Raw genomic sequence first — 25,234 nt, 5'->3', positions numbered from 1 at the left:
AACTGGCTTCCCTGCCTCCTCTCTCCCCTCCAATCCATTCTCCACACAGCCACTAGTGTTTTTCCTAAACTGCAGGCCTGCCTATGTCATTCCCCTGTTCAGTAAACCCCGTGCTTCCTTTAAGAGCCAATGCAAACTCCTGCCTTCATTTAAAGCAGGGGTGGGGGACCCTCCGCCTAGAGGCCACACGTTTTACAGAACAAATCCTTTTATAAAGGGGATTTGTTCTGTGAAGTTTGGATTCATTCAAAGGGCCACACTTGAGGGCCTAGAGGGCCACGTGCGGCCTCGAGGCCACAGGTTCCCCACCCCTAATTGAAAGCCCCTCACAAGTCAGTCCCAATCTATCTTCCTAGCTTTATTATACATTACTCCCCTTTCCCTCACTTCATACACTTTTGTAGTGCCACCAAAGCGGACTCTTGTTCTTCATACACAATAGCCCACCTCACTTCCTCAAAGGGTCTTTGTATAGGCTCTCCCCCCAGGCCTGGAAAGAACTTCCTCACCTCTGGCTCGCAGAATCCCTAATTTCCTTAAAAGCTCAGCTCAAATGCCAAGTAGGAGCCTTTTTCTGATCTCCCCTCCCCATACCACTAGCTATTATTCCCCCTACCATTTGCCCCCCTCGGACAGCAAGCCTTCCCCAACCTCTCTTAATTCCAGTGCTTTCCTTCTATTATTTCCTGTATATAGCTTACTTTGCACGTATTTGGTGTTGTCTCCCGTTACATTGTAAGCTCCTTAAGGGTAGGGACTATCTTTCCTATCTTTTGCCTCTCTCTGTATACTCAGCACCTATTAGCACAGTGTCTGGCATACTGTATGCACTTAATGAATGTTTACCGAGTTATTTTCTACCAAGGGGCAGTGTGGCCACTTGGATAGAGTTGGCATTGGAGCTAGGAACCTGGGTTCAAGTTCTTCCTGTATACACTGGCTATTTGACCCTGGACAAGTCATTAAATTTCTCAGTGTCCCAAGCAACTCTAAGAATAACCCTTTAAGTATGTTGTAGCACAGGTACTGACCTGCAGTGGAAAATGAAAATTTCCTCATCGGGAGTTCATACCAGTAACAATCCAATTTGACAAGTCATTTTGTATACATTTCGATGCATACGCGTTGCCCAACACCTACAGAAGGCTAAGTGTATTATGAGCAGGGAGTTTCACTTTTGTCTTTTTATCTCCACCACCTGACACAATTCTCCAGCCAAACAGCAGGTATACGAAAGAAGCCTAGTTTTTGGTAGTCTTATCTCCCTCCTAGAGGACAGGGGCTCTGCCTATTTAGCCCAGTTTGGACCACCCAATGCTTTGTGGACAGCAGGCGCTCAACAGCTGCACGGTAAGGGGAAAGACTCGCAGTCTCGGCAAGCCTGGGCAAACCTCAACACATCTATTTTCTCATCTGTAATACGGTGGGAAAAAAAAATGTGCCCGTGAGATTAATCCGCATTATTTTACGAGGGGAGCAGGTCGAGCTGCAAAGCGCTTTGTAATCACTAAAGCGCTCCCTAAGTGTCGGCCGATGATGACAAATGTCCGTGGGTCAAATGCAGGGAAAGTTCTCACTGGGGGCCCCGGAGGCCCATGGGAGGTTGAGGGCGGCTCTTTTGCAGGTCCTCCAGGGGGTAGGAACGGAGACCGGCAGGGTCCGGCACATAGCCGACCACAGTCCGAGGGAGTCCTGCACGCCCCCGCAGGCTCCAAGACCCGACTCACGTCATTTTTCCTTCTGCCGCGCCCTCCTCCGCTCCCCACCAGCCGCAAGCGCCCGTCCTGCAGAGTTCCGGGCCCGCAGCTCCCCAGCCCACCCCGCACGCCCGCAGCCCACGCTACCCCGCTTCCGGGGCCAGGCAGGGGGAGGGCGGGGGAGGGTGGAGTCAAGGCGCTCCAAAGGGGACGCGTCCAACGAACTCAGGCCGGGAGGGGTGGGGGGCGAATACAGAATCCCCAGGGCTTGTAGTAAAAGCGCGGAAGACAGTAGCGCCAAGAGGGACCATTGGAAGAAGAAGTGTTGGTGGAATTTCATTCGGTTGGGGGAAAGAGAAAAGCGAGAAAGGCCTTCTTCCTTCTTTTACGTTTACCCTTCTAACCACACCCCCCCGCCGCACTGGGCATGCAAAACGCCGGGCTGGAGGACTGCTGGGTGGGAGGGGGGAAGAGGAGAAGGAAGAGGAGGAGGAGGAGGGAGAGGGAGAGGGAGAGGAGGTCTCGCGATATGAGACGGGCTGAGGAGGGGGGTGGCACCTCCTCCTCCCTCCTCTTCGCGTTAGTTCCGGTCGCAGAGGAGCCACCGCCGCAGTTACCGCCACCTCGGGGATTTCTGGCTCTTTTCTCTCCGCCTTAAATTCGGTAAGCCGAGGCCGTCCTCGGGCCCCGGGGCAGGCGGGAGGCAGGCCCCCTGGCCCTTCCGTGCCTAGGCGGGAAGGCGGCGGGGACCCGGCCTGCGGTGGTGAGGGTAGTGGTGGCGGCCGCATGAGGCCAGGCCCGGTCCGAGCCGGGACCTGGATTCGGAGCCGCGCCTGGGGAAGGTGAGGCGGTGGGAGGGAGGGGGAGGGCGGCCGGATCCTGGCCTAGTGGCCATCGCCTGGCCCCGCGCTGTGTGACCCCGCCCGGGACCGGCCTGGGTAACAAAGCCGCCGCGGCCTCTGTTGGGTGTCGTACGCGTGGGGGGTTCCGGGCCGGCGGGCGGGGCGGAGGAGCCGGAGCCGCCGCCGCCGCCACCTCCGCCGCCGCCGCTGCTACTGCTGGAGGGGAGGCGGATGTACGGGGCGGCGGGGGCCCCGGCGCGGAGCGCTTCGGCGCCTGTGATCCGCTCGCTGCGGCGGCCGCCGCCGGCTACGGGGTCAGTGGGGGAAGGGAGCAGGGCGGCAGTGGCGTCGCCTCGGAGGCGGTGACCGGGTCCCCCGGCCCAGCCCCGTGTCATGGCCCGGGAGAGGGGCCCACGGACACGTGCCGTGCTCGGAGAGCGGCGGGGGGCTTCTCCTCCCCGGCTGCAGGAAGGAGAAGGAGGGGTGGGGGTCTCGGCCCAGTTGCTGTTAGGAGCCGCTGGGGGTCCGGGGTCGTGCATCGAGCTGCAGCGGCCGGGAGGGTGCTGCCTTAGGGTGGGATGATAAGAACGAGCAGGTCCTGCAGCCGGAGGCCGGATCTGCCCGGATCCATCCCCTTCCCGAGCATTAGAAGTCCAGGAAGGCCCGCGTCTGGGCTGGGGGGTAAGGGGACAATCTGTGTGCGAGTGCTCCCCGATACGGCCTGGCTCTTTACACGGAGCCCCTGGTTGTGGAACCGTCTTAAAGAGAAAGTTGAGCCGTGTCCACACGTGTGAGGCCTAGTGCTTGCACGCCGTGGCGTGCTAACCTGCAGAAGGGCTATTTCACAATCCTGCCACAAAGGACTTGGGTTCTTGGAGCTCCGAAGTATGTGTGCATACACGAGCCCAAACTCCCAGGGATGCCCATTTCTGTTGGCTTGTAAATGGTTAAGCCTAGAAATTTCTGCTCCCTTTTTTTTTTTAAAGGAAAGTGCTCGTTTGTCATTTTGAAGAACCTGTTTCTCTTTCCCAGGGTGTCTTTTATGAATAATCAAAAGCAGCAAAAGCCAACGCTATCAGGCCAGCGTTTTAAAACTAGAAAAAGAGGTAAGTGTCATTAATGTTTTCCTGGTTTTGGCTTTTTGTGCTCCTTTTAACATTCTCCATTCCCACTTTTTAGAAGATTTGATGCAGATGTCATTTTTGGCTTAATCTGACCAGTACTGTAGGTTTTCTTTTTCATCTGAAGTTCCTTGTTGACTGATAAACACATTTTAGGTTTATCCAAAGAGTTTGCATTTTGGTTTTCTTACAGCTTCTTGACATTTTATGTATTGACAGATCTAAGGAGTTCAGTAGTTCTTTCTTGTATGGTCTTAACTAAATCTGACCACTAGTAGTTGGTGTGAACTGTATTTTTTTAGCTAGGAATTTCAGCTTAGATCATTGCTCAGATGTATAAAAATTCTGGGGTAGATTTCATATTTTCAGGGAAGTACCACTATTGTGATGCAGTCATGAAATGTTCTGTTTAATTATCACCCAAAACACTTTGGAGAAATACTCCTGCTGTTATTCAGTGTTACTTTTTTTTAATAGAATTAGTTAAGACTGCTCTTTTAGAAAGGGTATTCTGTAGAACTTCAAATGCATGTATGCAGGTAATTTGTTGTTGTTTCATATGTTTTGTTCTGTCCAACAGACATTTATTAAGTGCATAATATGCAAGGCAAAGGAACCCCCTTTCCTCCCCGCCCCCAAAAATATATCCTCAAGGAGCTTAACTTTTCTAATAGGAAGATAAATAACATTTAAATGCTTAAATATACATACATGATTGTTCTAGAGGTCTTCTGGATTTCAAATCCTATACTATATCTACTACTCTTAGGTAAAAGCCCTATAATAGGGGAATTGGGAAATAGTTTTCCTAGAAGTAGCACATAAGCTGAGCCTTGAGGAAAGCTAGAGATTCTTGAAGGACTGGGGTCAGGAAGGGGTACCTTTTGAGAGCGACCAACTGTACAAAGGGACGTCTTTCAAAATGGTGAGAATGCTACAGATTTATTTTCATTTTATGAACTGTAATGAGCATTTTTTTAATTTCATTTGCCACTAAAGATCAAACAAAATAATACCTAAAATGCTTTGCAAAGCTTAAAGCATTACATAGATATGAACTGCTACAATTAATAATATAGAGTAGTGGTCTTGGACCTTTGCTGGCAGCAGAACACTTGATATTTGACCTTTTTTTAAGGCCAGTTTGGTTTCCCGGTGGATAGAACACCTGGCCTGGAGTTAGGAAGACCTGAGTTCAGATGTGACCTCTGACATTTAACATCTATGTGACCCTGAGCACTAAGTCACTTAACTCTTTCTCAGTTTCCTCATCTGTAAAATTGGGATAATAATACTTGCCTCCCAGGATTGTTGTGAGGCTCAAATGAAATTACTAATTGTAAAGCATTTAGCCCAGTGCTTGACACATAGTAAGCACTATATAAGTGTTAGCTATTATTATTATTTTGAAGCACCTTTATATAAAATCTTGATCCTCCAGATAATCATGTGAAATAGGTAGGTAGGGCATCCATATGCTATCCCATTTTAGAGATTCAGAATCAAGATACAGAAAGGGTAAGTAGGTGCCTTGCCCAACACAGTAAGTTAGTGGCATGGATGTGAACCTAGAGCTTTGTCAAGAGGCCGTAGTCATATTTTTCTTGTTCTTGTTGGGTATGTATAGTAACTGCAAGTTCTGAACATTATGTGAAAGGATGCTTTCCACTTTGTGGTACTTCTGAACACTGGTTCTTTTGTGGCGGTGCTAGAGACCAAGGTATAGGTTAGATCTCACCTAAGGTCTAAAAGTTTGTTGTATCCTATGGACAGAATCAGTATCCCTAATTCACTGGGGTCTCTTTTCTCATACTTTAGGAGAGGAGAGGCAGATAAAGTGTTTCAGAGGAATTAAAGCTAAAGCTTGTGGATGACTATCACCACTAATGAGGAAAGAAACATGCAAATTGAATAAAACTGGTTATGAATAGTATCATTTCTATATAAAGAACATGTTATTCCTAGAATGGGGGTGTGCTTCATTTGCTTCTGGCACAGTTGGTAGGTCTCTTCATACTTGAGGAAGGTATAGTGTATTATATATCCTCGTCATAATATTTTGCAATGTGAATTACTCAGTTATTCAGAAAACAGGGTTGGTTTTTGTTTTTTGTTTGTCTTTTTTTTGCCCAAATATTGTATCTTCAGATTTTAACTGGAACAGATTTAGCCTTGAGTGATACCAGGGCTTTTTAAAAAAAAATTCAAGCTTGCAAGAGAGTGCAGCTTAAAAATGACATCCTCTGCCTGGGAGGAGAGGGATGTTGGTAGGGTGTATTTATATACAAGGCAGACTGAGTACCAATGAAAAGTACTGGCAGTGAGTGCTTTAGAAGTTGGAGGGGTTTGGTGGAACTCTTTTGAGAACTGGGTTGGTCAGAGCCAACTTAAGAGTTCTACCTCCTCCGCCAAGGCTAGCTAGGGTTTAACCAATAATAAGGTCAGGGGAGGTTCTTCTAGGTGAGAACTATTAGTAACAAAGACATGGGCGGTTCTAGAAACAGCGTGCTTGGTCTTGTTGGGTTCCATGGAGGAGTAGTGAGAATAGGTTGGAACCATGTTGTGAATATTAGAAATATAGAGGACTCCATAGTTTGTTGATTTATTTTGGAGGAGGGGTTTACTGCTTTCATTGTAATTTTGGGGATTTGTCTAAACTGGGCATTTTTTATTTCAGATGAAAAAGAGAGGTTTGACCCTACTCAGTTTCAGGACTGTATTATTCAAGGTTTAACTGAAACTGGCACTGATTTGGAAGCAGTAGCAAAATTTCTTGATGCTTCTGGGGCAAAACTTGATTATCGCCGATATGCAGAAACACTCTTTGACATTCTGGTGGCTGGTGGCATGCTGGGTAAGTGGTTTTCTTGGACAACGTCAATATATGGACTTGAATACCCAGAATTTGAACTTCTAATTATTGCAACTCTGTTTAGTGCCTTTGACCCATCACAGCTTATCCCTGTTCTTTTCATCTTTGTATTTTTTTCCCTATATGCTTAGCTTTATTAGGCCTTTTATGACAGTCATAGCTGAAAAGTATAAAGTACTTTCCATACACTCTCATTTTAAGTCTCAGAACCCTTATGAGGTAGGTACTACAGGTACTGTTGATCCCCATTTTACAGATAAGAAAATTGAGATCCATGGCATTCACATAGGAGTCAAACCCTGGTCTTCCTGACTCCAAATCTAGTACTTTATGCTTCATTGAACCATTATGAATTGGGGTCGTTTTTAAATTGTAGGTAGTCATGCCTTTCATTCACTAAGCAGAACTGACTCTTAGTAACTGAGTCTGCTTGTTAATTGTACCCCACACTTAGGCATGGTGGCTACCTGGTTTTTTTTCTCCTTAATTATGAGAATTGGTCTATTTAGTTTTTCCTTCTGGCACTTGGTAGTTAATATTCTTTACCAAGTATCTAAAATTGGTATTATCAACTTTCATCTGGAAAAATAGCTGATTCATTCTTCTGTAGCTCCTTTTCAATTCTCATCTTTTACTAAAATCAATTTTTTGTGGTTCAGGGAGCCTTGTATTATGTCCATGCTGCTTCTGTATATAGTTGCCTATATAATCTATAGGAAGGATTGTGAAATAAGTGTGAAGTGGTGGGTCAGTTTTTGGGTGTGAAATGCTAATGGATGTGGTTTTGGGGTTAATAATGTTTTTTTATTTAAATTTTCATTTTTAAAATGAATGTCTACTCTGAAAGCATACAGGAGATTTTTAATGTTAATAAATATAAGAACTTCTCAGGGTACTTTAGTCAGCTTTATGAAATTTCTATGGTTAAAAATCTTTAGTTCATTAAGACTGTAATAGTTTGATCAATTTTTTTTTAATGTAGAGTTGGATTCCTAGTTAGGCCATCACATCTTGTAGCCTTCAGCTTTCATGCTTATCCAAATTTTAAAGGTCCCAGGGTAATTGATATTTGAATTCCTCTAAGAAGTTTTAAAATTAGAACACTTTCAGTACAAAAGCTTTACTATATTAACAAATGGATCGCTTTTATTGATGCTTTTTCATCCAAATCTGGCTGTGTCCAAACTAGAATAGGGTGGACTCCACTGATCTTTGTTGTGTTAATCCATTTACATGCTGGAATTTAATAAAAGCTGAGGCTCCGTGCAGCTGTTGTTAACCATACTGTTACCACATGGTTTTGCGACTTTTCTTTTCTCTTTATGTTTTTCGTTTTACTACTGCCTTTTAAAAGACAGTAGAAGATTTTGTGTAAAGTTACTTTAACCTTTATTTGGGTTACCAAAATTATGTTATATATGTTAAATATATCTTAGCCCCAGGTGGTACACTGGCAGATGACATGATGCGTACAGATGTCTGTGTGTTTGCAGCACAAGAAGACCTAGAGACCATGCAAGCCTTTGCTCAGGTAAGAATTTGCTGTTTATAAATTCACAAGTTAAATTATGTTGTTTTAACAAATTATATATCATCTGGTTTATGCTTAAGGAATTTCCTCTTTTTGAGGCATTATTAATAGAATATAGAGGTTTGGACATAGTTTTTCAGTGCTAGATTAGTATCGATCAATTTTCATTTTTTAAATTTTTGGGGATTCATGAAGAGGTAAAAATTTTAAAGGTAGAAAAATCTTTTAAAATGCATTGGCCAAAATAGTGGGAAACTACATTGTTTCCCTTTTACTCTGGTGTGGCCCCTCACCCCCAGTTACCTTCTAAGTGCTATTTTTCGGGGTGGAATTTATTATTTTTGGAAGCCTCACTAATGGATGGAGAGCTGAACCTGGGCTCAGTCAGGAAGAAGAGGTTCTGCATTCAAATACTGACTGTGGCTCTAGACAAGTCAAGAAAGTTAGCTATCAGTACACAGATAAGGAGATCAGCTGCTGAACCACTTTAGGAGTAGAAGGAATTTCCTCAGCAGATAGTTTTTGAACTAATAAAATCTTAGGTGCAGACCCAATAATTATTTTTATTGGTGCCTTTTATTTTTATATCATTTCTTTCTGAATACTGATCACTTCCTTCTTAGCCTCCCTCCTAGTGGGCCTTCTTGATTTTAAAAGAAAGTTCCATAAAATCAAACCGCTCATCAATTGGTTCTAACAGTAAATACAGTATTCCCTACCTAAAATGTCATTTCTACAGTGAAGAAAGTCAGGTACACTTTCAATTCATGTAGATATTTTTAGAGATGAATCACTAACCAATCAGAAGTGAATAATAAAAGAAGTGAAACCTGGCTTAGAGTATTAATTCAGTTACAAAGCATATATACTTTCCAGTTTTTTAAAATTTATTTTATTTTTAAAAGACAACCAAGTTCACTGGCCCACCAGGTAAAAGAAGTTCTGGACTAGATTGTGAGGTCCATTCCAACTTTGTGGTTCTATAAAAAGCATAGGTGGGGGACAAAAGATAGTACTGATCCTATTCACATTGATATTTATGAAATTATACTAATAATAAGCAGCTAATTTTGTTCATAGGTATTCAACAAGTTAATCAGGCGATACAAATACCTTGAAAAGGGATTTGAGGATGAAGTTAAAAAGGTATGAGGAATGGTTTTGATGTGATTTTTTTGTGATGCAGCAAGTTCTGAGACTTCATTGCTTTTCATTCAAATAATGAAATTAATTTTGCTTTTTATAATTTTAGTTTATACCTTCAATGCTGAAATTTTAGTTTTAGGAAGTTTATACTTCCTAGAAAAGTTGGTGGTTGAATTGTGTCAGAATTTACACCCATTAAGTAAAAGGTTTATTAGTGAATGAAGACAAGGAAAAACAACCAGAAAAATAAAATTTGTTGTTATTTAGATCCATGCTACTTTAGCATCTAATTCTTCATTTGTTGTATCTGTTTTAAATAAGTTTTGCTTCTGTTTGCTGTAAATGTTTCACAGTAAGCTTTGGTAAGAATTTAAATAGGGAAACCAGTAGGACCTAGGAGACTCAAACTTAACAATAGGACTGTAAGGAAAGTTTTGCAGGCTTAATCACAAATTTTACTGTTGTGCATTTAACAAATAAGTCCATCCCTGTTTCAAATAATGAGATTGTACTGATTGATTTTTTTAATACTTATCATTTATTCCTACAGCTGCTGCTATTCTTAAAGGGTTTTTCAGAGTCTGAGAGGAACAAACTGGCCATGTTGACTGGGGTTCTTCTGGCCAATGGGACACTTAATGCATCCATTCTTAACAGCCTTTATAATGAGAATTTGGTTAAAGAAGGTAATTTATTTTATGTTATTGGTTGTCTTTTTATTTGACTGAAGGTTTGAGGTTTATGGGAGAGCAAGAAAAATAGGTAGCAGGTAGTTTCAGAAATTTTTATGTTTTTAAGTGTGCCTTAGTATTTAATAGTTTTCACGCTTTGGTTGTTTCTGCTCTATGTAATCTTTTATTCTTTAATCCTTAGTTTAAGAAATAATTTTTTAATAAAAGGTTCTCTTTAATTCTTTGTAGGCGTTTCAGCGGCCTTTGCTGTAAAGCTGTTTAAATCATGGATAAATGAAAAAGATATCAATGCAGTAGCTGCTAGTCTTCGAAAAGTCAGCATGGACAACAGACTGATGGTACATGGATTGTCCCTATTTTCAAATGAATATAAATCAGTGCAAAGATTTTTTTTCTCTCACTAGTCTTAGGATGCAAACTCAGGGAAACTAATAGCTCATTTTACGTTTTGTTTCAGGAACTTTTTCCTGCTAACAAACAAAGTGTTGAGCACTTCACAAAATATTTTACCGAAGCAGGTCTAAAAGAACTTTCTGAGTATGTTCGGAACCAGCAAACCATAGGAGCTCGTAAAGAGCTACAGAAAGAACTTCAAGAACAGATGTCACGTGGTGATCCATTTAAGGATGTAAGTTACCTCTGGTCATCCATTTATCTTTGAGAAGATTCTGGTGGTTCTTTCAGTTTTTATGAATGTATTTCTTCTGCCCTTTTTTTCTGCTTCTTTTGATCCATACTATTTTTTATTTCCTCTATTACAGTGATCATCTTTCCCCTTTTTAAGAAATGTTCTACAAGTTCTCTTATAATTTCATTCCTCTATCTGCTAAGAGTTCCATTTTCTGTGGAAGTAAGAATTCCTTAACAACATTAAGGGATTCTGTGACTTTGTTCCAGGATTGTATCTATTACTTCAGTAGTCAACTGCTATTCTTATGTTCTTCCTCACTCCTTTTAGTGTTAAGTAATTAAGAATTGACTTGAGTTTTTTTGCCCTAATTAACTCATATCCCCTGCTTATTCAGTTAGTGTCTTCCTGAGGGCCACTGTGAACTTACACACACACACACACACACACACACACACACACACACACACACACACAGTATGTTTCCATCACCATTCAGACACTCCCATCAGTTTTTTCTCTGAAGGTAGAAAGCATTTTTCATCATGAGTCCTTTGGAATTGTCTTGGATTATTGTATTGCTGAGAAGAGCTGTCATTCACAGTTGGTCATCCTACAATATTGCTGTTACTAGAGACATCATTATAATAGAAAGTGGATTATATGATCAAGACACTCAGATTTTGTCACGGCTTTACTACTCACTGTGTGACTATCTTCAAATCACCTGACTCTTTAAGGCTCAGTTTTCTCCTGGATATTGAGAGGGGTGTTGGACTAAGTGATCTGAGATTCCTTCTAACCTTGAACTTATATGAAACGTGGTGTGTGTGATTGGCACCTGCTTGGAGAACTGACACAGGAAATCTTCACAGATTTAAATATGTGCTTTGAAGCTAAAGGTATTTAAAAGCCAGAGTTGATTTCTCTTACTGAACTTGGAATACTTTTGCAGATAATTTTGTATGTCAAGGAGGAGATGAAGAAAAACAATATCCCAGAACAGATCGTTATAGGCATAGTCTGGTCAAGTGTAATGAGCACTGTGGAATGGAACAAAAAGGAGGAGCTGGTAGCAGAGCAAGCCATCAAGCATTTGAAGGTATGGACTTAACCTTGATTCAAGCCATCGTGTATACAACTTTATTAGAAGAAGTTCTCTCATTGGTTTAAGTGACCTCATCCCTTCCAACTTTGACTTTGACTTTATCATACCAAATAAAACTACAATATGGACTGCTGTGGAAAAGATTATCAAAGGGAGACTATAAGGAGAAATTCATTGTAAATACTGATTTTGGAACTTTCTTTGACTTTCAAAAGGTTGCTGCTTTTAAGTAAGCAAAAATGAGCAAAAGCAGCTGGTGTTCTTTAAAAGTATTGAACTATGGCAAGGGAGTAGACAACCTTCATATCCTGTCTTTTAGAATGTTCATGGATCTAGAGAGCAGGGAGATGAGAGACAATTTTACCAAAAGGTCTCCTCTGGTCCCCGTGATCTCTAAAAAAAATAGTTATTACTAAATCCAGTTTTGTTGACAAACTTGCTTTACGGAATAATTTTCATAATACACCCATGTATTGTGAAGTATTAATGGTGTATCCAGCATTATTTAAAAAACACATCCAGGCAGGCACAGTCACTGAATTACCACTTTTGTTATTCAACTAGAAGCTTTTATTATAGAACCTAATCTTTATGATAACTTTTTCCTCTCTTTTAAAGCAATATAGCCCTCTACTTGCTGCCTTTACTACTCAAGGTCAGTCTGAGCTGACTCTGTTACTGAAGATTCAGGAGTACTGTTATGACAACATTCACTTCATGAAAGCCTTCCAGAAAATCGTGGTGCTTTTTTATAAAGGTAATGTAAGATCTTGAGAGCATATATTTAAAAAAGCCATTGAACCCCATTTTTAGTATTTGCTCACAATTGTTTGCACTTGAAAGAATTTCATTGGAATGAGAGTTGAGTATAGAGGAAAGAGGCCTGGATTTGAATAAGTACCTGTCTTCAAATCTCCCAGCTCAACCACTTTTCCTGTGGCCTTAGGCAGGTGACTTCCCCTGTCTGGGTCTGTTTCTTCCTCTATCAAATGAGGGAGTTGGGCCACATGAGTTAACTTGGATCCTGTGAACAGGGGTTATACCCATGATATCACCCATGTAGGCAACTCCCTGACATGCAAACTTCCCCCCATCCATTCAAGTTGGCCTTAAAGAATTCCTTGGGACACTGAGGTTATGTGACCTTGTCTAGGGTTACATAGTAGGCATCAGCCAGAAAGTCTTGCCCTGCCCCAGGCCTTGCTACTTCTTGATCCTGTGATGTTATGTTAGGCAGCAATGCCACAGCCTTAACTTAAGGAACCTCATTTAATCATCATTTCATAAGGAACTCTTCAGAATTTTTATTTTGACTTGAATACTTCAGTACCCATTCCAGTTGCTGTATTGAGTCTTAGTAATTGCTATTGCAGAGTCACGGGATGTTAATATAGGAAGGATACATAAGTGGTTTGTTCTACCCTTACATAAACAAGAATCCGTGATAAGAGATTGTGACATTTAACTTTAATTGTCAGAAGACTTGCTAGACCAAGGTTACTAATATCTTAGCCATCTTGGATAAGCTCTTGAAAGTGGAAAAAAAATTTCTTTTCAAGTGAACCTCCACACTGAAACCTTACCAGGATTCAGATAGTTGCCCAGGATGAAAATCCAATAGTTAGCAGGCATGAAAGGTAGAATTTGACTTTCCAGAAGATGAGCTGCATATACTATGTGCGTTGATGCTGTTTCCTTTAGAACAAAGATTCCGGGGTAGCTAGGTGAGTAGAGCACCGGCCCTGGAGTCAGGAGATCCTGAGTTCAAATCTGGCCTCAGACACTTGACACACACACTAGCTATGTGACCTTGAGCAAGTCCCTTGACCTCAATTGCCCTGCCTTCCCCTCATCAAAAAAAAAGAGAACAAAGATCCCTATGATTTCTCAGGATCTGAGACTTAGAACTGAAAGGGGACCCTTAGAGATTTTAAAATTGAACCTCCTAATTTCTCAGGAACATAGATCTAGAGCTAGAAAAGGAGGGACCTTTAGAGATTATTGAATCCAACCTTCTGAGTCAGTCATTAAACATTTATGAAGTACCTACTATGTGCCAGGCATTGCCAAGTGCTAAAAATACAAAAAGGCAAATGACAGTCCTTGTCCTCAAGGGTGGAGGGGAGGGAGAATTGCTGACTTGTATCTCCTAAGGCGTAAACTAATGTTTTCATACTTCTAAAGGATTTTGTTTCCATTATAAAATAACTACTATATGGTAGCTCCTTGGGTAAATGGTTTTGTTTGGTTTTGGTTTTTTTGTTCTTAATTGCTTTTTACACAAAACGAAGTCGTAGAATTCCTTAAGGCCTTAACTTCTTCAGAGAGTATTTGGCTAGAATTTGCTTTTTAATAAAATATTTGAAAGGCTCAAGTTCCTCAAAACAGTATGAGAGGTTACAAAAAAGCTGAAAGTTTTTTTAGGGTGGAAATTTCTTACCTACAGTGAAGAAAGTATGCAAAAACCACAAAAGGAATCGTGAGTTAAAGCTACAATATTCCCAAGACATAGCAAAAATTAATTGTAGATATTAGCAGATACATAAGGTAAAATAAAGAACTTAGTATGATTAGTAAATCTTGGGAAAAATTGATAATGAAACTCAATTTTAAAGTATTCATGGAAAATATAATGGGTTTGATGAGAAGCAGTTAAATTTGGGGTCTGTATAAATCTAGAACCCGGGAGCAGTATAAAAAATTTATGAGTTCTTAAAACCAAGCTACTAGTATATGTAACCATTAAGTTAGGAAATTATGCAAGTTATTTTTGATCAACACAAGCTGGAGTTTTCAGAGGCAGAATCTTGAGTCTGCCCAGACTTGATCACAGGATCAGTTAAAGGCCTCCTTTGGAAGTCCTAATACAATAGCCCAATGTATTCATGCAGCACAGAAATTTGTTTAGATATCCTTAAAATTTGAAGGATTGGGTTTCATTTTTACCAAACCTTGTAATGAATAGCAAATCCTTTAAGGGATTGAGCACTGTTTAATATGTTAATGTAGACTGGCACTAATAGATTCCATCCCTGATAAAGCCAATCTGTAGTATCTTTTTAAAAGTATGCAAGCAGCAGCGTGATTTTATATACTTTTTGGTGTGCTTAGCCAGGTCTAGATAATGCAAATAATGAATCTCTTGAAGTGGTCACATCTATTTGAATTTGCACTATTCAGAGTTAAAATTACATGCAATATTGTAACTGGTTCCAGGCCAATGGAAATATGCTGTGTGAATTCAAATAATGTGACCACTTCCCGGAATTGTGTCAAACTTTTTCCTGTTGAGTTGTTTCAGTTATGTCGGATTTTTTGTGACCCCGTTCGGGGTTTTCTTGTCAAAGCTACTAGAGTGGCTTGCTGTTTCCTTCTCCAGTTCATTTTACAGATGAGGACTGACAAACAGGATTAAGTGCCATGCCCAAGGTCACATAGTAAATGCCAGAGGCCAGATTTGAACTCAGAAGATGAGTCTTCCTTACTGTCCCCGACACACTCTGTCTTTTCTAATTGTGTATAGAATTTTATGCAGTAAATATATTTAGTTTTTATAACTGTTGGCACTTGGAAGTAGCCAGAATCTTTTTTCTCCGGTTTTTATTCTTACAGAGGTCTTTACTTACCATGCAGTTTTGAACACTGGAGTACAGTGAACTTGTTAGAGTTACCCCTGTACCTAATAGCTAACAAAATGGTAAAAATAAAAGCTGAAATTCCACATGAAAAAACAGGATGTGTTCAGAGTCAACTGATCATAGTTAACTTTTGGTCTCCTTTATAGCTGAAGTCCTGAGTGAAGAGCCCATTTTGAAGTGGTATAAAGATGCACATGTTGCAAAGGGGAAAAGTGTCTTTCTTGAGCAAATGAAAAAATTTGTAGAGTGGCTCAAGAATGCAGAAGAAGGTAAGTTAATCATCTTGTTTAAAATTGCCAGTAAATTGATATTACCTTCATGGTCCTGTGTTTTCTATAGGATACAGAATTTTTGTTCTTTTTGAAATTTGTGAAAACAGAAACTGACTTGACATCCTTAAAAATAGCCATTTGCTTCCAACAAATAGGTTTTTTAAGTCATATTTTATTAACAGGAAATCTTTATTAGCATAGGCAGTAAGATGGAAAATTGTGAACCTTTGCAACTCTCTTGAGTTTTTATTTATACTATAATTTTTCTACATATCAGTTTTTAAAAGATAAGCTTGTATGGTTGACTAAAAAAGTTTACAAAAAGTAAAAACAGTGCTGAGAATAGGCATACTTACAACTTTGGATCATTTTGGTTTGAAAATTGACATGGCTTGGCACCCTTCTGGTCATACCTATTCAGGGAGATAAAATAGAAAAAATACTGGTTAGAGTCAGCAAATACTTGGTGAACCTTAAAGCACCCTAAAAATGAATTCTTGTTACACTGGCATGCTATGTGAAATTCAACTTGACTAACGATATGCTGATGTCAAACACTAATTTTCTGCGCCATAACAACTTAAAATAGGTTTCTCATGTAATGTAGCACCAGTAGTAAGACGGCTGGCACTTGGTTACTCAGAGAGAGCAGAAGTTCTTGCTTCATTGCACGAAATTGTTGCACTTGTTGATGTACACATAGGAAATAGACTGCAAAGTCTTAGGTTTTAAGTGAAAGTTTTTTGTTTTCTGTCTGACTCTTTGTTCTGACCCTTCCTTTTTTTTTTTTCTTCTAGAATCTGAGTCTGAAGCGGAAGAAGGCGACTGAATTGTGAAACTACAAGCTCAGTAAAGCAAACAGGAGTTGTAGATAAAATGTCATGTCTCATGTGTCCTTCTGGTTCTTACATCTTCCTACCTCCCTGTATCAAGCATGATATAAGGGCTTTCATGGCAAATTTATTTTAACTGTTTTCTATGGTTACTGAAAAATGTTGGGTTTAGTTTTTAAAACCATGTTTTAAGTAGCTACAGGAGCTATAGATTTGAATCTAATGTTGCATTAGTCTTTTCAGTTATCTTCTACCTCCTGTATTTTCTACTGTAATAATGTAATTTAAGGCCTTCCACAATGAACAGTTCATTTTATCCCTGGGTTTTCTATAAACAGTTTACAAGACATGATTTGGTTAAAAACAATTTGTTATGGAAATTCTGTTTGCAAATTAAACTGTACAAGTATCCAAAGTCAAAAGGCAAATGACTTGTGTGATAATTTGGTATGAAATGAAAAGGCAGCATTAAATGGTGTTCAGAGCCCCATTCATCAGATAATAGTCTCCTATATAAGACCTCATGGGTTAAGTTCTGAACATTGATTCTAAAGTAATTGGCTCAGTTTTTTCTTGATAATTACTAAAGAGTATATCTGTTAAGACTTACTTTTTGGCATTATTAAAAGTTAAGCAAAGGGCTTCCCAGTAGCCTACAGCTAAAATTTCTATTACCCTTGCTCCCTGGTTTCTCACTTGTAAGTAAAGGAATTAGTGAGAAGTAATTCGGAAAAATGAAGGCAGCACAAGTGACCAGGGAGGTGGAAAGAAGAAAATTAAGATCTCTCCATTGCATATTTTTTTTGCAGTCAGTGTTTTAGCCAATAAAAGTAGGTGAGCATCTGTTATGCCACCATTTCCAGGTCTGCTTACACGTGTACTATTAAAATAGTCTTGTCATTCACAGTATCTTGCACTCTAGAGAACCCTAAGTTCATAGGATAGGAATCATTAAAGGGAGTGCATGTAAGGAAATGACAAATATCCTAAACCCAGTAAAATTGTTTAAGGTGTTAAGTGACCAATGTGTTATAGATTACAAAGAGCCCCTTTGGGACTCCAGGCATACCTGTCAGATCTGTCCTACTGGCTTAAAGTCATCCTGTTTGTTGTATTGAAATGCAATGATGTGATACCACTTGGCCATACTGGACTGTCTTCATTCTTCAGCATATACAGGGATGACGTACGCATTTGCCTAACATCTACCCCAGTTGCCATTTTCTTCTTGCCACAAGCCAAAAAAGTTTCCTTTCCAGCTCTCAGTCTTTTTATTCTGATGGCTTATCTTTTTACTTTAATTTATCCTTGCTGATAATTTGTCTACATACCTAGCATAGCCATTAGGAGATGAGAAGGTGGTTGTTGCTTCATTTTTGGCAGCTAAATTTTGTGGTAGGGAAAAACTATTTTAAGTGACCATTTTAAAATAAGGTATTCTTGACTCTTCACCAAAGCTGGAAACAGTGTCACCAGGACGTCAGTGAAATATGCCCTATCTTAGCATGTGCCATTAAGAGCCAAGAATTTGGTATTTAAAATTTAAAAATACATCTTGAGGAAATGAAGTGTAATATAATTTGAAACTATATAATAGCCTTATAAGGAAGAGCATTATAACTGATAGTCTTGTGAGTGGAGTGTATGTTAAGTTTTCATACGTAGATATTATGTATCTATCTAATAGGTTTCTACTGTAGTGATCTGCTTCCTTTGTAATTTGTAGTCCTAAAACTTTTTTAAAAAATAAAGGCCATCCTTAAACTTAGGTTTAATAGATCCGTTTTTGTTCATTTGGAACTTTAAAAAGATACCTGACTGACTGGCATTGTATAACACATGGAAAATGTCTTTGTAGTTTGTAACTAATTAAATGCTGCTTTCATCCGAGTATGTGCCAGACTACAGGTACCATGCCCCCAGAGGACTCTGATCTAGGATGAAGCTCAATTACCATGCCTCCACTATGAAGTCGCATGTTACTGCAATACAATCAAAATTACCTAAACTGTTTAATTGCATACTGTGTACATTTGAAAGCGGGTTTGGGTGGGGTGGGTGTGCGTGTGCGTGCGTGTGTGCATGCGTGCGTGTGTGTGTGTGAATGACCTTCCAAGCTCTCTCTTCCCTGACCACAGAAGTCCTTTTCTACTAGCAGCATAAGGGCTCATTAAAGTTATTATAGTATATGGACCAGTCCAAAGTAGTAGGAACAACATAGTACTAGGGCTTTGTACCATCAGGTGCCAAGATTCAATATAAGGAATCATAAGATGGGTTTTCCTGTGGCAATCAAAGAATTCAGCTGCCAGTGCCAACTCCATACCCTCAATCCCTAATGGAGAGGCCAAGAATGCTGTGCTTTCAATAATGAATAAATGTTAGCAATCAAATTTTATTGTTGCTGAATGTCAGTGTGTATCCTAGCTGGTAATATGGAGATAAAATGACAGCTCTGCCACTCCTAGAGATATTGAAGTCTGGATTTCTTAAGTACCAAGAGGAAAATGTCTTCAACATTTTCCCCCTTCTGGTTTATTAAAAATTGGAAGTGTTTCGGGTAAATGGAAGACATTGACTCTTAGCAAATGAAGTCATATGAGTGACTGATTCTACCCTTAATTCAGTTTAGAGCGTTGGTCTCCAGGGGAAGTAATGTGGGCTTTGCCTCTTCTGGTTTGTAGAGGTCTTTTCATGAGCTGGCTTCATACCCTCATGCTGCTCATCAAAGCTTTGTGGGACAAGGTCTTTTGGACCTTTAACAGAAATGTTTCATGATTATATGAGCAATTCATTTTTGGCCCCTGAAATCTGAATTTGAGCAATCTTAAAAACAAGTATAAAATAATTTTAAATTTATTTGGCAAATGGATATCTGCATATAGGGCGTGCGTGTGTTATTTGCTTGGGTATAAGCAGTTTTAGCCTTTTACACGCTGGGGTGATATGCCATTTTTCTCTTGCCCACTGTAAAAATTAACAGCCCATTTCTGAACTGGATTATATATACATGAGTATGTTTCATAGCTATATGTCCACCCATTACAATTTCGGGTTAGTCTTTCCATGTAGTGTCCATAGTAGTAGTACATTTAGTGTGTTAAGCTAGTGTGAATACTTTACACAGTTGAATTTCATGAAATTTTTGTAATAGAAGTCTAGGATTACTAAATTTTGAGCACAAATTTATTCCTTCATAAAGTAAAAGCTGCCAAGAGCTATTGAACAAGTTTTAAAAGTGATTTCAAATCCAGTAAGTATATTGTACTGCTGGTTAAGTAATATAGAGAGGGTTTCTGGTATACAGCCACTTTTCTACGTTTGCCCAAATTCCTTTTTGCCTTTTAATTCTTAAAATGACAACCACCTAGCAAAATTTTGTTTTCTGACAGTATCAGTGTCCACATACAGCCCTATTGAGGGTACAACTTTTATGGAACCAAAAGGTTTGTTGAAATGGAGTTATTACAAGTTGAAACTAGAGGTATGTGCTAAATACCACCTAACTAAAATAACTTCCTTATCTCATAAGGTTTTGTCTAAGAGTTTCTTAATACATGCATTAGTGTGATCTTAAAGGTAACAGGAGGAATATTGTGTTTGCTTTATGTTGCTTAAACTTTTTTTAAAAAAAGTTTCTGGCTTGTAGGCATCAATTAACCTCTGGGGAGTTAGCATCCATATTAACTTAAGTATTTTATATTATGCTTTGTAGCTGCAATAATAGCTCACTTGTCCTACCACTTGTATGTAAGCCACAAATTATTATGTGCTTCTAATTGGCCTATTTTCCGAGATTATCTGTACCAAAAGGTCAGCCTTTTTTTTTTTGGCAAAATGTGTACAGATGGTTCTTTTCAAATGAACTCACTGTTAATCCATATTGTAAGGTATTTTAAACACTGCATTGGGACTGATTTTTCCAGTTTGGGAATCTAGCTAGATTACTCCATTAGGCCATCTAAAGTTACAGGTTCGAGTGGGAACAGTGAGCTAAAAAAATCAGAGACTTTCCTCCCAAGGATTTAATAAATTTATTACAAGTACAGATTCTGAGATTATATCATAAACTACATATATACATACATATATAGATATAGATATATAGTGAATTTGGGGCTCTGCAAGGTGATCTTGATGAATAATTGTAGTTGGGCACCATCTAAAATCAAGAAGTTGACTTGTAAAGTATGACAATTTCAGAGTGTCAGAAAAACTAGCCAGGAGCCAAGCAAAGCTGGTGCTTATATTAATGGCAAAAGTAGCTTATTGTAGTTTTTTTTTTTTAAGCTGCCAGATCCCAAAGCTCCTTTAAAAGTTAAATTTACCTACAGGTAAATAAATAAATGTTGGCAGGAAACACCAAAGCAGCCATTTTTTGACTAGTCCTTACTTGGCAGTCTTTAAATGTGTCTGAAAAGCTTTGTGCTGTCCTACCTGATTTCTCTAGCATTTTAAGATTTAAATATCATGTAAGTGCAGTAATGTTCCAAGTAGCAGGAATATAAAAGATACAGAACATTTAAATGGTGAGTGGAGAAGACTGGCAAACTAGCTAGCTCTTGGCACTCTGGAACATGTCCACAACCTGACTACAGCCATCCAATCCAGTAACTGTACTGATGCCTATTACTATGTATAACTGTGAAACTTGCTTCTTGTCTGTACCCTTGAAATTGAAATAAAATATAATGAGAATCTTTGTTAATGTAAAAAGAACATCAGTGACTGATCAATATCTGATTTAGACTAGTAATCACTTCCTGACACAATTTTGCATCTGCAATCAACAAGCATTTTTACTGATGCCTTACAAATACTCCCCTAGTCAATGTCGATGTATTTTAACCTTAGCTGATGGCTTACTTTGTGTGAGGTTTGGTGGTATCTTGGAAAAACCCAATTTGTTACCAGCCAAGAAGAAAACATGTTTGTAACAAACATATCCAGTTAGTAAACTAGTGGACAGGAAATCAACACTAGAATATCCTCAACGACCCCTGCAGATGACTTGTCACATTTTAGGGATGAGGAAAAAGGTAGGCATAGATAAATTATTAATTCACTTGTAAGCAAAGTAAAAAGTGCTTCATGAAGTGGGACTGGTTACTAAGTTTATAAATAACAGGCTGGGGCTCATTGGAATTCATATTGTGATGCTCTGATATGGAGTATATGGTCCATTTGTTTTAAATACACTTTAAAATCCTTGACTAAAGCTAGTGGTCAGATAAGGTAAGAGGGGCAATTTCAAAAGATGCCCACTTAGAAACGGGCAGTGGGAGGAAAAGGATGTAGTTGAAGTTACCTTAGCCTTGTACTGCAAGTGGGTAGATTCTACTTTATTTCCTCTAACCAACAGTTTACTGAAACAGCGCCTCCCTGTCTCCCCACCATGAGGAGTCAGCATTAAATCAACGAGAAGTCCCTGCCCTAAGAACCAACTACACAGAGGGTAGGAAGAGATATGAAGCCAAGGTTAGTAGTCCAGAAGTATTCTTGAGAAATAGGGGACTTGCAGAGACCTTCCCACTTCTGCTTGAAAGTAAATTCATTCCTGAATGTGAAGAGTCCCACTAAGTGGGGTCAAGGCTTATCAGTTGCCCAAAATAAAGATCAGAAATTCGGTTTTGGTTATCTTGCCCTCAGTTTCATTTTTCCTCCCTGCTTCACTCCCATGAATAGCACTTTTTTTCCCCTGCACCTCTCCTAAAGCAACAACAAAAAAAATCACAGCTGCTCCCGTGATCATTTTAACCTCCTTGATGCTCACACCTCAAACAGCACTATTTTCTGGATGTCTTTCTAAAGCTTGACTGGGCATCTGTCAACTCTAGAATAACGTTATGGCATTTTTTGCAACAATTTTTAAGATCTGGAGTTTGGAACTGGAAGACCTTCGGGAAGCTCACTCCAGTTTAGGATGGAGTATAATGCCCACTTGAAAAATGTTTTAGCAAGAGGACTTACGAAAATCATGAATAGAAATAATTTCTGATGGAACTTAATAAGCATGAAAAATCAAAAGAGAGGACACCACTGTCCCTGTGAGTATAGCGAAAATGGATTGTTTGCCCTTCTGACCTCCCCAATTCAGACTATTCAGACTTTATCTCCATTCTCTGAACTACTGTGATTGAGACTTCTCATGGCTTCCCTCTCTAGGGAGGTGAGTGTGGTCAAACAAGCACCCATAAGGCATTGGCTTTACTTTCAATGTAGGTTATCCCACTCCATCTGGAATAACTTCCAGGAAACCCAAACGGACACCATTCAGTTCCATGTAATTCTGCGGGTAAACAACAGGTAGTTACTGGGCAGATGATTGCGCAGCTTTCATCCTAATTGAAGAGTGATGAAAATAGTAAATATATTTAAAGGACATCTGGTCATCTGTGGCTGTAGCTACACCATTCCAAGTGGACCTCCAGAGATGATGCTCTGGAAAGCTTAGCCACTCAAGATTGAGAAGGGCCATGCTGGCTTGATTTGTGAGTCAGCTAGAGCTGGTTGACCCTAACCCCAACCGTAACTGTCTCTCAAATCAGCACTACCATTGTTGCTGAAAAGGACACTATCACAAAGTAATTTTTTCATTTATTCATAAAATTTAGCATTTGCAAAATTCTCCAAAATGAAGATGAGCCAAGAATTTACAGAATTCCCAGGACCTCAATGGGTTGGTTTCCTCATCTAATCTATGGCTAACCAAGAATCTCATCAATAAAATTCCCAACAAATAAATAAGCATTAGTTCGTTCAAAGCCTTCCAGGCAACACCTCCAGGTATTTAGAGGATGGATCTACTTCCCTAGGCAGCGACTGTTACAGCCCTGATGCATTCTTTTCTAGTACCAAATAATTTGCCTTTCTGCAATTTCCACTCAACTGAGACAAATCTATAATGGCTCACAACACAATCCTTAAAATAAATTCTTGGAATATGAGATAGTTTCCCTACTACCCTGGTTCTCTAGATCTTCACCAGCTTGCCTTTCTCCTTTTTAAAACATGGCAGTTAGAAATGAGTATTTTAATGCAATTTCATCATCTTTCATTTTCTTCCCATTTCTCCCAAAGGAGCTGCTTGTGGAGTTTTAATCACAAGCTAAGCTTTGGAAACTAGGGCGTTGACTAGGAAAACAGCTGTTATTCACAAAGCTATATTCCTATCCCTTAAGTTTCAACTTGCATAAAAAGGATACTTTTTATCAGATGTTATGGTTCAGAAATGAAAGGGGAGGGTAGAGATAAAAAGTTCTGAAAGATACAAAATAATGATCTTGGGTATTCATAAGACATTCTTTTCCTTAATTTACTCAAAAGGAGTCAATAATTATCAAATTGACTTTGGAGGAAAATTATCTAGCAACAACCCACTTTTGAAACTGTTAATGAAGGAAAAATAGTCTCATTAAGAATTTACCAGTGCTGTTAGATTTGCTGTTCTGAAGGAGGGGTGGAAATTCAGAGACATATGAAGACATTCCTACAAACCAAGGACAATTGTTTTATCTAGCCCATCCCATGGTCATTGCCAGCTTAGGTGCAGTGCAACAGGCATAACCACTCTAATCATCTAGAAACGGATTCTCTTCCATTTGCGGGATGGGGGCAGCATCAGGGCCTATCTGTACAAAAAGTATAGCAGCTTTTTGAAGTGGCAAAGAATTAAAAATTGAGGTAACACACATCCATGGGGAAATGGCTAACAAGTAGGACTGTAAATGGAACGATAAGCAGGCTGATTTTGGAAAAACCTGGACTTACATGACCTGATGCAAAATGAATCGAGCAGAACACAGCAATAAATACTGTATAATGTTATCCACTGCGAATGACTTAACTCTTCTCAGCAATACAAGACAATCCCAAAAAACTCATGATGAAAGTGGGAGTCTGAATGCAGACTGAAGCACACTATTTTTCACTTTCTGTATCTGAACACATATGACCCATATTAAATTGTTTGCCATCTCTGAGACTGGGGAGATGAAGGGTGAGAAGCAAAACTGTGGAACTAAAAAAATTATCTTTATGTGTAACTAGGGAAAAATTTTTAAAACTCCTTGGTTTTTGTATCCTACTTCTGACACCCTTTACTGATCCGTAAAATGAGTTAGCTATCTCATAAAGGTTATTAGCTAACATGCTTAGAAACCACTATGGACTAAACAAGTATTATCATGTGTGTCAAATTTAATGATAAAATTTTAAAACCCTGAAACTTGCCCAATCTTTAAGAACATATTTACTTTTTCGTTCTCTGTTCTGACATCACCAAATGGACAAAATAGAATTTACCCTTCAGGCTCCTCAGAAGAGCGAAATACAAGAATGAAGAAGTGTTTGTTCCAAGTGCCATCATGATCTTGGCATGATCTGCTTCAATTTAAAAGGACGTTAAGTTCTGTACCAAAAATTACTTAAGAAAATCTAGCACATATTACATTATTATTTAAAAAAAAAACCCTTATTAACTGGTTTTGACTTAAATGACTATATCACTTTCATAGGGATAAATAGGAAGCATCCAATTAAATTATACTGAAAACACATACTGATACGTATTATAAGATGCTGCCATGCTTCAGCTGTTTTGGATGTTCAGGGGTAGAGGGATAATCTTTTTTACAGGGAGGTGAAAAACCAATGACAGTGAGCAAGGGAACTTCTAAAGGTCTAAAGCTTTCAAAACCAAAAAGTGCCTAAGAAACTAATGCCAACTAATTATGAAAAAAAATTCTATCTCCACTAAAACTACAAGATGAAATCACAATTTAAAACTGTATTGTATATGTTAATGCAGAGAACACTTAAAAATTGTTGTTTAGAAAACCACATTGGCAAGCAG

At 39.4% G+C, this 25,234-nt stretch overlaps 1 protein-coding gene across 2 annotated transcripts; it reads left to right on the top strand.

Moving 5' to 3' along the window:
• Positions 1-2,160: 2,160 nt before the first annotated feature.
• BZW1 (basic leucine zipper and W2 domains 1) lies at positions 2,161-18,388 on the top strand. Of its 2 annotated transcripts, XM_036753936.1 has the most exons (12): positions 2,161-2,360; positions 3,572-3,645; positions 6,338-6,514; positions 7,969-8,063; positions 9,144-9,209; positions 9,760-9,895; positions 10,130-10,239; positions 10,359-10,529; positions 11,485-11,631; positions 12,256-12,394; positions 15,422-15,544; positions 16,345-18,388. In XM_036753936.1, exons 2-12 carry the CDS (start codon positions 3,582-3,584, stop codon positions 16,374-16,376), a joined length of 1,260 nt encoding a protein of 419 aa, XP_036609831.1. In that variant the 5' UTR covers positions 2,161-2,360; positions 3,572-3,581; the 3' UTR covers positions 16,377-18,388. The 2 variants fall into 2 exon arrangements, with proteins under 2 accessions (XP_036609831.1, XP_036609832.1); XM_036753937.1 differs by lacking the exons at positions 2,161-2,360; positions 3,572-3,645 and having other exon boundaries at positions 6,437-6,514; positions 7,969-7,974.
• Positions 18,389-25,234: the final 6,846 nt, after the last annotated feature.

This window comes from Trichosurus vulpecula, chromosome 4 (assembly GCF_011100635.1).
Source record: "Trichosurus vulpecula isolate mTriVul1 chromosome 4, mTriVul1.pri, whole genome shotgun sequence".
Classification (NCBI taxonomy): Eukaryota; Metazoa; Chordata; class Mammalia; order Diprotodontia; family Phalangeridae; genus Trichosurus; species Trichosurus vulpecula.
This window is presented reverse-complemented; position numbering and strand designations above follow the sequence as displayed.

Coding starts and splice junctions, on each gene's coding strand:
- BZW1 (XM_036753936.1), top strand. CDS start 3,582: ATGAATAATCAAAAGCAGCAAAAGCCAACGCTATCAGGCCAGCGTTTT. Junction 8,064..9,143: donor CCATGCAAGCCTTTGCTCAG/GTAAGAATTTGC, acceptor TTTTGTTCATAG/GTATTCAACAAGTTAATCAG. Junction 15,545..16,344: donor GCTCAAGAATGCAGAAGAAG/GTAAGTTAATCA, acceptor TTTTTCTTCTAG/AATCTGAGTCTGAAGCGGAA.